We start from the raw sequence: 13,659 nt of genomic DNA on the forward strand, positions 1-13,659 counted from the left end.
ATATTATGTTGTTATTGCTGATTCTTATATCATGTAAATCTCTCTAGTTGGGCTTCATTGGGGTATTGCAACACCTTATTTGGTTGTCAGTGTGTGTGTTCTGTTCTGAATTGATTAATCTTTGTTTTCAGGGATGTGATGCAGAATCATTTGCTTCAGGTATTGTCTCTAGCGACAATGGAGAAACCAGTATCAACAAGTGCAGAAGATATCAGAAATGAAAAGGTTAGTATCTGATTTACCAAAAGAATGATGGACTCATTTTTTGTATGTGTTTTTTGTAATGTTTATGAAATTATTCTAATGTTCATTTTTAGTACTGAGTATCAGTTAAAAATTAAATGTAATTTGAAATTGGCTTTAATTTCATCCTATTTGTCTTTCTCTCATAGTAATATGATTTAAAAATAGCTGCCACATCCAGATTTCTTTTTTTTTTCTTTTTCCTTTGAATAAATGTAATGCATTAATAGGCTTGCCTGAACTAAAGCAAAGGAAAAATGGGTGAGAGTATGCTATAGACCTAAAGAGCATGATGAAAGCCACTCTGTGCACTTGGATTAGGTAACAATGCAAATGCCTTATGGGAGATTTCAACCTACCCCTTGATTGTGACAATTGGAGGAGGATTCATCACAGGTGGAATTTTTTTTTTTTTTTTTAAATTAACTGAATGATTATTATCTATATCAGTATGTTAGGGAAAGTATGAGGGGCAAGGATATTCTTAATCTGATAATTACCTTTGACCCTGCTAGTATTAAAGATGTGCTTACAACAAACTTTAAAGCCAAAGCTCGACAGATTAGATTGAAAGCCAGACATGACTCTTGGACTTCCTTTGCCTCAACTACTACTGAAAAGACTGAACCACTAATCATCTGGGGGAAAAAATACAAGCATTGAATGGGAAATCCTGCACTCTCCAGTAATTAGATTTAATGGATGTCGCCTGTTCTCCCCTATTGAAATTGCAGATGCTCTAGAACAGAGTTTTTCCAAACTGAGGTCTGTAGACCAGTTCCAGGGGGTCTGCAAAGCTTTCAGGTGTCAAGTAATATCTTTATTTTCTTAAAAAATATACTGATAGAATTGCAACGAATTTCATTATAGAACATCACTTATTTTTGATACGATTACTATATATAATTGTATACACATTTCAGGTTATTCATTCTATGTATAGCAAATTAATGATAAATAAAGTTATTTATATATTTTCATAAGAATAAAGTTTAGTTGTTTCACACATAAAACTTTGAATTTTCTTTCCAGAAAACCCAGTGTACACACACACACACACACACACACATATATATATATATATATATATATATAGGGGTCCACAAACATGTTTTAATTTTTGAAGGGGGTCTGTAAATCTCAGTAGTTTGAAAACCACTGCTCTAGACGGCTCCTTCTATACTATGCCTCGGCTTTTTGCCATCCTTCCTTTTAGAGCAGATACAGAAAAGTACAAAGTGAATTTCTTGACAAGACCGCTGTATGACCAACCTTTTTTACTTTGGTAGCACTCAAAGAATTTTCAAATAGATCTCCAGATGGTATCTATTACAGCAAGACATTTATGTGAACCAAACCCACACATCTTGTCAGATTTCTTTAACCATGTTGTTTCTGAAAACACCCATCCCTTCTCTTGGTGCCACCAAATACGGAGGATGCAGAAAGGTCAGGGAATGATCACTGCATATTCCCAAATCACTGCATATATACCAGATCACTGCATATATACCAAAACTGTGAAAGGACTTCTCTAGTCCAAAATTACAAGCCATATCATTTACAAGCTGCTTGAGAAGGATAATTTGAAAGGATGGTACATGCAGGATTTACCTGGATCACACTACACTCAATCTAATTACTATCTAAACCATCAATACTTTTTTCTATAAAAACAAGTCTGCTCCTAAGAGTTGAATCTCATATCCACAGAACCTTCATCATGAGACAAAATTCAGTTATTATCAACCTAGACATTGAGAAAGTTTTTGATTCCACTTGGCATTATAGGATTCTTATGGACATGTATCATCTGGTGGCTAAAGGGCTGTTTCTCTCATATTTCAAAACCCCTTACACTTTTGTATTTCTTAGGTCTGTTATTGGATTGCTTTATGAACATCTCATGTTCAGGAGGGAGGTGTCCCACAGGATCTATAATGTATCCATGGCCCTCCTGTAATCCATATTCATAGCCTTACACAAGATATCTAAAAAAAAACATTGAAGTGTATATGTATGCAGATGACTTTACCTTCTCAGTCAATCACAGAGCATGAGCAGTATCAAAAGGCAGCTCCAATTTGCAGTCTAAAATAGAATCCTGGAACTTATATAATACCTGGCTGAACAGAAATCCGCCACTACTCAGTTTTGCAAATAGTAGTAGTAGTAATCAAGGCATGTGATGCAAGAAAGCAAGTTTATGTAGCATCAGCCAAAAAAAAAAAAAAAACATTTTGCACATCCATTCCATCTAAATGTTTGTCCAGTTCCTCCTTGAATTTATTTAAGCTATCAACTTCTACAACAGATGGAGGTTTGTTCCAGCAATCGACTACCCGCTGGCTAAAGGCAAATTTTTGCACATCTATTCTACAACTGTCTTTCCTCAATTTGAATCTATGCCCCCCCCCCTCAGGTTCTTAATCTTATCACAAGGAAGAATCCCATCAGAATTGAGCCTGCTCAACCCATTCAAAGCCTTGTACACTTTAATCAGATCACCTTGCAGGTGCCTAGTCTCCAGGCACTGCAGTTTACAGAACTTAAGCCTTTTTTGGTAAGAACACCCTTTCATTCTCTGTGCTCGCTCAAACAATTCTACATCCTTCCTAAAATGAAGTTTCCAGACCTGTATACAGTGCTCAAGGTGTGGCCTGACCATTGCCTTTATACAAAGGGATAATCACCTTTTCCCTGCTAGCAAAATTCCTGTATAACATTGACAATACCCCCATGACCTGCTCTGGCAGCCTGTCTGCACTGCTCAGAAAATTTCATATCTGACTGCACAATTACTCCCATGTCCTTTCTCATTTTTTACCACACTAAGTGTAGTATCACACATTTGGTATGTTTCTCGGGGCTTACTTCTACCCATATGCAGTACTTTGCATTTGTCAACGTTAAAATTCAGTTGCCACTTCTCAGCCCATCTAAACAAAATTTCTAGATCCTGTTGCTACTGCAACAGGATCTAGAAATTTTGCCAAACTGCCATTACTATCATTAACAACCCTGCCAACCTTTTTTATCATCTGCAAACTTAGACATTAATCCTGATATACCTTCATCAGTATCATTGATAAATATAAATATACAAAACAACAGCGGGCCCAACACCAAACCCTGGGAGACTTTGATTACCACTTCCATTGATTACCACTCTGTCTTCACCCACTCAACCACCCTTTTATCTATTGTAGCAACTTGCCCTTAATTACCCTACTGCTCCAATTTGTACAGTAGTCTTCCATGCGCAACAGTGCCAAAAGCTTTCCTGAAATCCAAATATATGATATCAAAATTATTTTTTGCATCCAGTTCCTTTGTAGCCACATCATAGTATCCAATCAAATTTGTCAGACAAGACTTTCCCTTTACAAACCCATGCTGTGTTGGAATTATTACTACAGTCTTGTCTAGATGATCCTGCAATACATCTTTAACTAGTGACTCCATTATTTTCCCCAGAACAGAATTTAAACTAACTGGTCTGTGATTACTCGCATAACCCTTAGATCCCCCTTTGTGAATTGGGGATACATTTACACATTTCCAGTCCATGGGGACTTCTCCTGAGTACAAGGATGCTCTCATAATTATGGCTAAGGGTTTGCTTACTTTCTTTGCTGCCTTCTTTAATATAACTGGATAGATCCCATCCACACTAGGTGCCTTTCTGATGTTTAACTTCAATTTCTCCTCCACTTTGCTCTCAGTTATTACAAAATCATTAAGCACCCTGTTGCAGTTTGATAAACTTCTGGTATTTCCCTTCTTTAATAACTCCTCATGTGTGAATATAGATGCAATGACCCTTAGCCATAATTATGAGAGCATCCTTGGACTCAGGAGAAGTCCCCATGGACTGGAGATGTGTAAATGTATCCCCAATTCACAAAGGGGATCTAAGGGTGATCCCCCCTTTGTGAATTGCAGAGCAGTTAGTTTAACTTCTGTTCTGGGGGAGGTAATGGAGTCACTGGCTTAAACGTGCATTGCAGGATCATCTAGACAAGGCTGCAGTAATAATTCAGACACAGCATGGATTGTTAAGGGAAAGTCTTGTCTGGAAAATGATCAAATGATGTGGACTCCCCGATCCACCTTTTTTGAATCAGTAATATTCAAATTTTGCTTAACATTGTCTGGTTTTTAGGCTTAATACTTAAAAAAACAAACTAAACTTGCAACTCTGTATGACTCCTGTGAACTATTTTCCTAAGGAAATTAAGTATACTCAGATCTGTCATGGGGTGCCGACTGCGACACCTTATTAAAACTTTATAGACGAATTATCAGATCTTGGATAAGACTCTGGATCTCCAGTATATGAATGATAGAAAAACTACTTTATAGCAACTGAATACCATTTGGTGGTGTTCTCAGAATTACCCTGGGAGCTTACGTAACATCTCCCATACAAAGCCTTTACATTAAAATCTGAAGATCTCATATCAGGCATTGGCACATTTAGCATAGTACACCAAACTATACCTCCTACCAGGGGAAACCAGATGCTGGATCTGTTATTCCACAGTCTCTCCCACACCTTGGTCTGACCACTGAACACCACAGCTTCCCTTCTGATCAATCTCCCATCACTTTTGATTCAACATTAACGACTCAAATGCTGGTGAAGCTATCGGGAATGAGGTGATGACCAAAACAGTATACTCCATCAAATACTTAAACCCAGATATCATCTTTACATGTCTCGCATAAATAAACTGAAAGGATCTACTGCAAGAATCAATAGACATCGCTATATCAAGCCTGGCTAACCAGCTAGTTGAAATTGCCACCCAAGGAGCTTCCAAGCAAATAAAAATTCTCTGATACATCCAACACATGGTTCAATACTGAAGTCTGAGAAGCATTCAAGAAGAAACAAAGCATTTCAGAAAATGGAAAAGGTATCATAAGTCAGCTGACTACCAGATGTACAAGAAAGAGCAGGCAGCAGGTACTCAACAGAATAAACCACTCCAAATGTATTACATCCAAATGCAACAAGGACTTCCATATGGATGAGTAGGTATTTCAGAAATGGATATCTTTGACTTTCAATGAGGTGCTATCAGACCCAAAATCCCCAAACCTAAGTGATTTTGTCATGCACTCCAGACAGCCCCTTTCAACTATATCAACTTTCAACAGCACCTTATAAATACCATTAGTAGACTTCCCAATAAATCCACAATTGGTTCTGACAGCTTCCCTCTATTCATGGTTAAAATGTGCAGTGCTTTCATTGTGGAGACCCTCCTAACAATCTTAACAACTCCATGTTGCAACCCTCTTAAGTGCCTTATGCAGACCATAAACATCTTATACAGGCAGTAGGCAGAAATCAGTGGTCTCATTCTGTGGCAAGCGGGCGCCTCCGTAGCCAGGTGGGAAGGAGCAGCAGTGCATAGCACACACTTCTTGATTAGACTGGGGTTCGAGCCCATCACCACCAAATACGAAGGATGCGGAAAGGTCAGGGAATGACCACCGCATATCCCGGAGCAATATGGCCTTAGTTGCTAATGCTCCAAATAACAACAAAAAAAAAAGCTGAAAAAGCTATGGCAAGCCCAAGTTAATTACTAACTCCTGTAGATAAAGGTTAAACAAAATTACAGGAATCGCATTTCGGGCATAACAGATAAAAGACTATATTGGTTATACTTTGTATCAGCTATATCTTCCTAATTCATCATTCCTTATGGGAGAAAGCCTTCCTCATCACTCCTGCTGTGACTGAACTAATAGTTAAAAATATCTCATTGACTTTTCTCTATTTCACTATCTTTAAAACTACTCTTAATCAGCTATCCACCTTTCAGGAACCACTAAATTTGTTCCATTGTTGCACGATTTCTTGGAAAATCATGCTAACGAAGATCAGTTATTCCAATACTTAAAAGTGCATCCATTTGTATGACCAAATTTAAGCATATTTTTGATTAAATGCATTGAACAGATTGTGAACAGGCAGTTTTGTCCAAGAGGCTCTTATGCCACCAAACAGTAATATATGTGTGAGATACATGGCCTCTGTTAACTGGGAATAACTGTAAAGCTGCTGTAATTGAGAAGCAATCTCAAAACTGTGCCACTCCATTAGAAGGAATGGCACAGTTTGAGGATTGTTTCCCTGAATCCTCAAACTTATTTGGGGATTTGAAATGTGTTTAAACAATGTCAAAAATACTTTGAGTTTTTTTAAACGCTTTGATCTAGGGTTCAGAGTCTCTCACTCAGTCTGTATCATATACACCAAAATTGCCCCTTCACAATCTCAAAACACAGTGATAACTGATCTTGACAGCTGGAGAGTTTACCTAAACTTCTTAATATGGAGAGATAGAGTGGTACCACTTAGTGGGCTACCGTTTTTCTTTGGCTGAAAATGGTGATTTCAGGATTCACCTCTAACAATTCCGGACATGAAGGCCTCTTTGTCAGCTTCATAATGCTCCAGCCAATCTTAAAATGTCTTTGCATAAATCAAAAGCACAACTTTGCAAAGACATTTGCACAGAGTTTTTGTGTTTTTGATTGAGGTTTGCGGGATCCACTCCACATGGAGCCTGGATAATCTGTATTGAAGTTTCTTTTGCTGATTGGTAGTTTGAACAACAGTCTGTGATGCATTTCTTACAAATAATGTCATCGGCATGTTGCAGTATTGCTGAAATGGCAGATGTCATGAGGCAGCTAGAGCATTGTAAATTTTAAAGCTCTGTGTTCTTCTGATAGTTGCCTACTTGGACCCTGCTGGCTTCTGTCATGTCTCTTTTAAATGTATGGCTTTCAAAGCCATTATTTAGTTGCTTCAGAATAGTCCCTACTAATTCATTTTTTGCTATAAGAAATTTAGTGCAGCTCTGTGTTTCAAACACCTTACTGACATGCAATTTCATTGACTTGCTAGAGCATTGTTGTCTACTGGATTGCTTCTCAGCTGAGCAGCTAAACATGACACATTTTAACATTATAGCACTGAACATATTGAAATTTTTAAAACATTTTTGATGGGGGGGGGGTATAGAAGTTGTACATTACGTCCTAGGCAACCTTTTGTAGTTTCTGTCTCTGCTATTATTTTGCCATGATGGAATAGAAAATTTTAGTGTAGTAGTCGCTACAGTACAGAATCTCTGTGCAACTAATTTATATTAAATTTAATTTAATATTAATTAAATTCCTACACAAATAGCCTTTATTTTTGGAAATAATTAACTATACAAGACAGTTCTGCCAAATGCATGTTATTTTATGTATTCATATTAATCTTGATCGTAGGTCAAAGTACTCAGGTGTGTGCCAGAAATCAAATTAGAAGATGTTATAATAGGACAGTATGTAGGTGATATAGATGGACCAGAACATGCAAGAAAGGGCTATTTGGATGACCCTGGAGTTCCGAAAAACTCTTCAACTCCTACTTTTGCTTTGGCCACGTGCTTCATCAAAAATGAGCGATGGGATGGAGTACCTTTTTTTTTGCGATGTGGAAAAGGTAGTTTTTTTTTATTTATTTATTTAATAAGTTTATAGTTAAGATATCAAATAGCAAAATGAAATAGTAAGAGCTATCAAAGTGCATTTATTTATTAATTTTTGGTGCTTTCTTTCTTTAAAGTAATTTCAAACACAGTTATCAAAAGCCATAATATTAGAAACTATAATACCATAAATATTTAGGGTTGGGAAGCCCATAGAAACATTGCATTTGAATTTCTGTAAGTTGTAATTTTTTTAAAATGTACACATAGTGGCTACCCTAGAAAGCAGCAGAGTGATAAAATGAAACAGAAAAGTTATTTCAGCTAGATTTTGGGTTCAAAGGTTCAAATCAGAATTTAAATATAAAAGTGTTTTTTTTTTTTTTTTTTTTTTTAATCATTTAACAGTCAAATAAAAAAATCTCATTAATTCTTTCTGTTTTTTATGTAATAATATCTTCTACATATATTTATATATCATTTTTGATTCAATTTCATATACTTTTGGATCTGAATTCCAGACAACTTCAACTTTTGTAAGCCCAATTTGGACAACAGTGGCTGACAGCTGAAATTCATTTTAATCTACAGTTACTTGGAAACATAGCTAAGGGATGGCAGCACTTTATAGGAAGTTTTCAAGACAAAGTGACACATTGGCACTAACCTGATACATTAGCACTGGTTGAATAAATTTGAGGAAGAACTAGACAAATTAGCATTAGTAGAGGCATATTATGCAAGAAAGCAAGCTTATACAGCATCGGACAAAAAAAAAAAAAAAAAAAATTCCCATTTCACCCGTACATTCACTCCAGAACTTTGTCTAGTTCTTTCTTGAATTTATTTAAGCTATCAACTTCCAACAACAGATAGAAGTCTGTTCCTGCATTCAACCACCTGCTGGCCAAAGGCAAATTTCTGCACATCTGTTCTACAACTGTGTTTCCTCAATTTGAATGTATGCCCCCTCAGGTTTGTAATCTGAGCAAGAGGAAGAATCTCATCAGAATTGAGCCTGCTCAAACCATTCAAAGCCTTATACACCTCAATCAGATCACCTTGCAGGTGCCTAGTCTCTAGACACTGAAATTTGCAGAACTTCAGCATTTCTTGGTAAGACGACCCCTTTTTTCCCCTCACCAATGTTGTTGCCCTTCTCTGTACTCGTTCTGGCAAATCTACATCCTTCTTAAAATGAGGCCTCCAGACTTGTATGCAGTACTCAAGTCATGTCCTGACCATTGTTCTATACAAAGGGATAATTGCCTCCTTTTCCTTATTAGCAAAATTCCCGTATATCATTGACAAGACTCAATGACCTTCTCTGGCACAATTATTGCACAGTTATTCCCAGGTCTTTTTCATTCTCTACCATCCTGAGTGTAGTACTACACAGTTGGTATGTTTCTCCTAGGGTTACTGCTATCCATGTGCAGTACTTTGCATTTGTTAATGTTTAACTTCAGTTGCCATTTCTCAGCCCACATGCCCAACTTTTCTAGATCCTGTTGCAGTAGCATACTGTCATTACTATCATTAATGACAACCTGCCAACCTTTGTATAATCTGCAAGCTTGGACATTAACTCTGATATACCTTTATCAATAGCATTGATAAATATACAAAACAACAATGGGCCTAACACTGAACCTTGGGGGACTCCACTATTAACATTGTCTATGAAGTGCCCATTAGTCCATTGATTACTACTGTCTTTTCCCACTCAACCATCCTTTTATCCATTGTGGGAACTTACCCTTAATGCCATACTGCTCCAATTTGTACAGTAGTCTTCCACTTTCAACATAATTCTTGGAAGGTGTGGATGGGTGAATTGTGTAAGGTTTTTTTTTTTTTTTTTTTTACTACTTTTTTTTACTTTTTTTACTTGGTGTCAATTCAGAAGAAAGATGTTTGTGGAGGTATTTGTAGAAGTTTACATTGAAAGGGGCCTTCTTACAAAATAATTATAAGCTGGCAGTGGTTTCTTTTTATTGTGAGGGTATACAAACTAAATACAAAAAACTTATAAATTTTTAAATATAACAAATGCAATATAATTAAGATATGATTGCATTTGAATCATCTAATATTATTTATTACTACACATGTAGAACACATCTCTTTCTATGTGGTTTAACCTTATTCCAAGTACATACGTAGATCCATTTTTATGAGTAATTTTAAGTACACTTCAAAAATGCACCTGTTTTTGTATGAATTGTCTTCAAATGTGTCAGTACATGCCCATCCTCTCTTCTTCGGACTAGTATTAGACAGTCTTAATATGGCAGCATGAAAATAACTTTAGAAGAAATTTTGTGAATGCAAATCCAAAAGTGATAAAATTGAATGAATTAATACATAAATATATGTACAGGATAGATATTATTACTTAAAAAAAACCCAAGTTTTTAATTCATTGATTTTTTTTTAAAGTGATTTAAATTTTTTTTTTTTTTTTTTTTTTTCCCAGTTGCTTTTTGATTGTTTTGATTTTTTACAAATTTAGAAGAAATTTTGTGAATGCAAAAAAAATATTTTTTTTTTATAACAAACCTTAAATTTAGTGAAGGAAACCCCTTCGGGAAAGGGTTAAACTAAATTTTGCATTGGTATTGTATAATAAGAAATTCTCTCTGAGTTTATAATCTATTTCTAGTAAGAAATACATAGATTTATATTCAGATATTTAAGGGATTAATCGTTATCTGCTTCTTTAATGATTGTTGTCTTTACTTTTGTGCTCTCACAGCAATTACCGATTTGTTCAACTGGCCTATACACTGATGAGCCAAAACATTGACCAGCGAGTCGTTATGCAAATTGAAGCAACTGCAGGTGAACTACGGCACGGGTCGGGACATGGTATTAAAAAACACCCAATACTGAGCTCTGTTAATCAATGTTACTCTTGTTCTTCAGATGGGAAAGGCAGTGAAATTAAGCGACTTTGACAAAAACCAAATTGTAATAGCCAGAAGACTGGATCAGAGCATATCCGAAATGGCATGGCTGGTGGGGTGCTCATGGTCAGCCCTTGTTAGTACCTACTGAAAGTGGTCAGAGAAGGAAAACCCACGAACTGCCGGAGAGGTGTTGATGACCACGACCCATTGATGCTAGAGGTGATTGAAGGCTCTTCTGGATAGTATGTGGCAACAGAAGGGAGACTGTGGTGCAACTCGCCAGTAATTGTAATGTTGGTGACGGGAGTAATGTGTCACACCACACAGTACATTGAACCCTGCTGAAAATGGGGCTGCATAGCTGCAGGCCGCTCAGAGTGCCCATGCTAACCGTGGTTCACTGGTGACAGTGCCTACAATGTGCATGCAAGCATCGAAACCTGGACTTTGAGTGATTTTGAGAAGGTTGTCTAGTTTGATGATTCACATTTCCTGTTGCACCATGTAGACAGTTGGGTATGTGTGCATCATTTACCCGGGGAAGCGATGGCGCTTGGATGCACCATGGGATGAAAACAAGCCAGTTGCAGTGGTATCATGCTTTGGGTGATGTTCTTCTGGGATACCCTGGGTCCAGTCATCCATGTGAAGAGCACTCTAACTTCTACCACCTACACTTCTAACAAGCAACTAATAGACTCCACCCAAAGAACCATACTACTGTCCATCACCCATGTATGTAGTCCTGTCAGTACCCATGCTCTCTAAGTCATTGCAGGAGTACTCCCACCGGACCTGGAAATAGTCAATGAGGACTTCTATACCGCTATACCAAGGGCATCTCAAAAACCTGCCTGAACTTCACAACAGACCTGGACGCTAATCAGAAAACAGAAGAAGGGACTAAACATGCACCTAATATAGGTGTGGCAGGAGAGATGGCAAAACTCCAATACTGGGGACATCACGAGAAAATTCATACATAATGTGACTCGGGTATACCCTACGCCACCCAACTGGTTCTTCCCTGGCTTACAATCAACCTATCTATTCACACGCCATGAGGCCATTAATGCAAAGTTATCACTCCTTGGGATCCAAGACGACCCCACCTGTGTTTGCAGAGGATTAGAGAGCTGGCAGCACCTCATGTGTGATTGCCAGCTCTATGACGACCTATGCAACACCCTAATCACCAAGATCAGATACCTACCAAGAGGCCTTGAACAACACCTGGACACCAAAGATGAGTACCTAGCGTTCACTTATTTTGCCCAGAAATTGTTTGCAAGACTGAGAGCCAACTATGCCATCACCCACAACTGATAACACTCCCAGGATAAATTCAGTCCTGACTAAAGTAACTGGATTAGGATACACCTAAGCACCAAGGCACTGTTTAAAAATATGGACAGTAGCCAACAAGAAAAGCCTTGAACTAAGGTGAAATGAAAAGGAAATCCCAGTGTCCTACACAGACGAGACCCCGACTGAGGAAAAATGTCAATTCACAAAGCAGGCGAACAGCCTTCTACTATAAACACAACAAAAGAACAGAAAAACGCACTCGGGGATTGCCCCCACGGACGAGACCTCGACTAAAAACAAACTGGACTGGACCATAGGTACATAGACTATGACAATGAAGGAGGAACAAGAAGTAACTTAATAATGAACACCCACGAGGTACATGACTAGTTGCCTACAACCACAAGCAGAACCTGAGGACATCCACGTAGCTGGAACAAAGGGATCCTTGCTCCAGGACAAATACCAGACCGACAACTCGGACGGAGTTGATGTGAGTGACACGCAGCCCAGCTGTTGACGCAACTTAGTCCAACTCTCTTTAAATCCTGGTGTGGGAGGGCCCCCACCCTTCCTTTCCTTCTGGTGAGTCATGTGCCTGCCTCACAGATCTACTGGGGTTGCCTACTCTATTGTCCCCATACTTCTGTCTTTCTCCTCCCCTTCTATCTTTATGCAAGCTTATGCCCCCACACCAAAACCTTAAACAACTCCAAATTAACTACATCCACTTTCGGCCTTTTTACATCTAAGTGATATTTTCTCACGCAATTGAACACACATGTACATATTACACGTGCATATATATTTTATATGTGCGTGTATATGTATATATTTTATATATATATATATATATATATATATATATATATATATATATAATTATTTTATTTATTTTTTATTTTTTGCTCCTAGCTGCTGAAATCTCAGGAAATTAGGTGGCAGGACCTGCCAGAGTAAAAATAGTCTACTTTGGTTCCTGGTCTGCCTCCATGGGGTGTAAGTGGGGCAGTGTTGGGCCTCAGCAGGGGTCTAGCGGCTAAACGACCAGATGAACAACGGTACATGACATAACACAAATTCAATACCCACACACTTTTAAATCTCTGGCTTTCTCAGCAAACTGGCACACCCATAACGTACGCAACGTGGAGATGGGGGAAACCCCTGGTGGGTTCCTCCCATCTAGACATCAATACACTTTACTTAAACATCATTGCTGACCAGGTACACTCTTTCATGGCAATGATCTTCCCTTCTGGTGGTGCAGTCTTTCAGCAGGATAATGTGCCATGCCACACTACTCAGATTGTTTGAGACTGGTTCGCGGAACATGAGGAATACTTCCAGGTATTGCCCTGGCCTCCAAATTCCCCAGACATCAATCCCATCGAGCATCTGTGGTTTGTGTTGGAATGGCAAAACCAATCTGTGTTGTCTCAACCAAGGACCTTACAGGAGTTAAAGGATCTGCTGGTTACGTGTTGGTACCAGATACCACAAGACACATTTAGATATCTTGTAGCATCCATGCCTTGCCAGGTATGAGCTGTTTTGGCTGCACGTGGAGGACCAACATCATATTAGGTAGGTGGTCAATGTTTTGGCTCATTGGTGTGCACCGTCCAGTCAAAATTATGACCACCAACCTAATAGTGTGTATGTCCCTTGTGCCACCAGTGCTGTTACCT

At 38.2% G+C, this 13,659-nt stretch overlaps 1 protein-coding gene across 1 annotated transcript in view; it reads left to right on the top strand.

Moving 5' to 3' along the window:
* Zw (glucose-6-phosphate 1-dehydrogenase Zw) overlaps positions 1-13,659 on the top strand; it is a 62,084-nt gene that overhangs the window by 40,268 nt on the left and 8,157 nt on the right. The window contains exons 7-8 of the mRNA XM_090384961.1: positions 132-225; positions 7,546-7,762. Coding sequence (XP_090241087.1) covers positions 132-225; positions 7,546-7,762 — 311 coding nt within the window. The remainder of the gene's footprint in view (positions 1-131; positions 226-7,545; positions 7,763-13,659) is intronic.

This window comes from Mastigoproctus giganteus, chromosome 11, assembly GCF_048544385.1.
Source record: "Mastigoproctus giganteus isolate SK-2022 chromosome 11, ASM4854438v1, whole genome shotgun sequence".
Lineage (NCBI taxonomy): Eukaryota > Metazoa > Arthropoda > Arachnida > Uropygi > Thelyphonidae > Mastigoproctus > Mastigoproctus giganteus.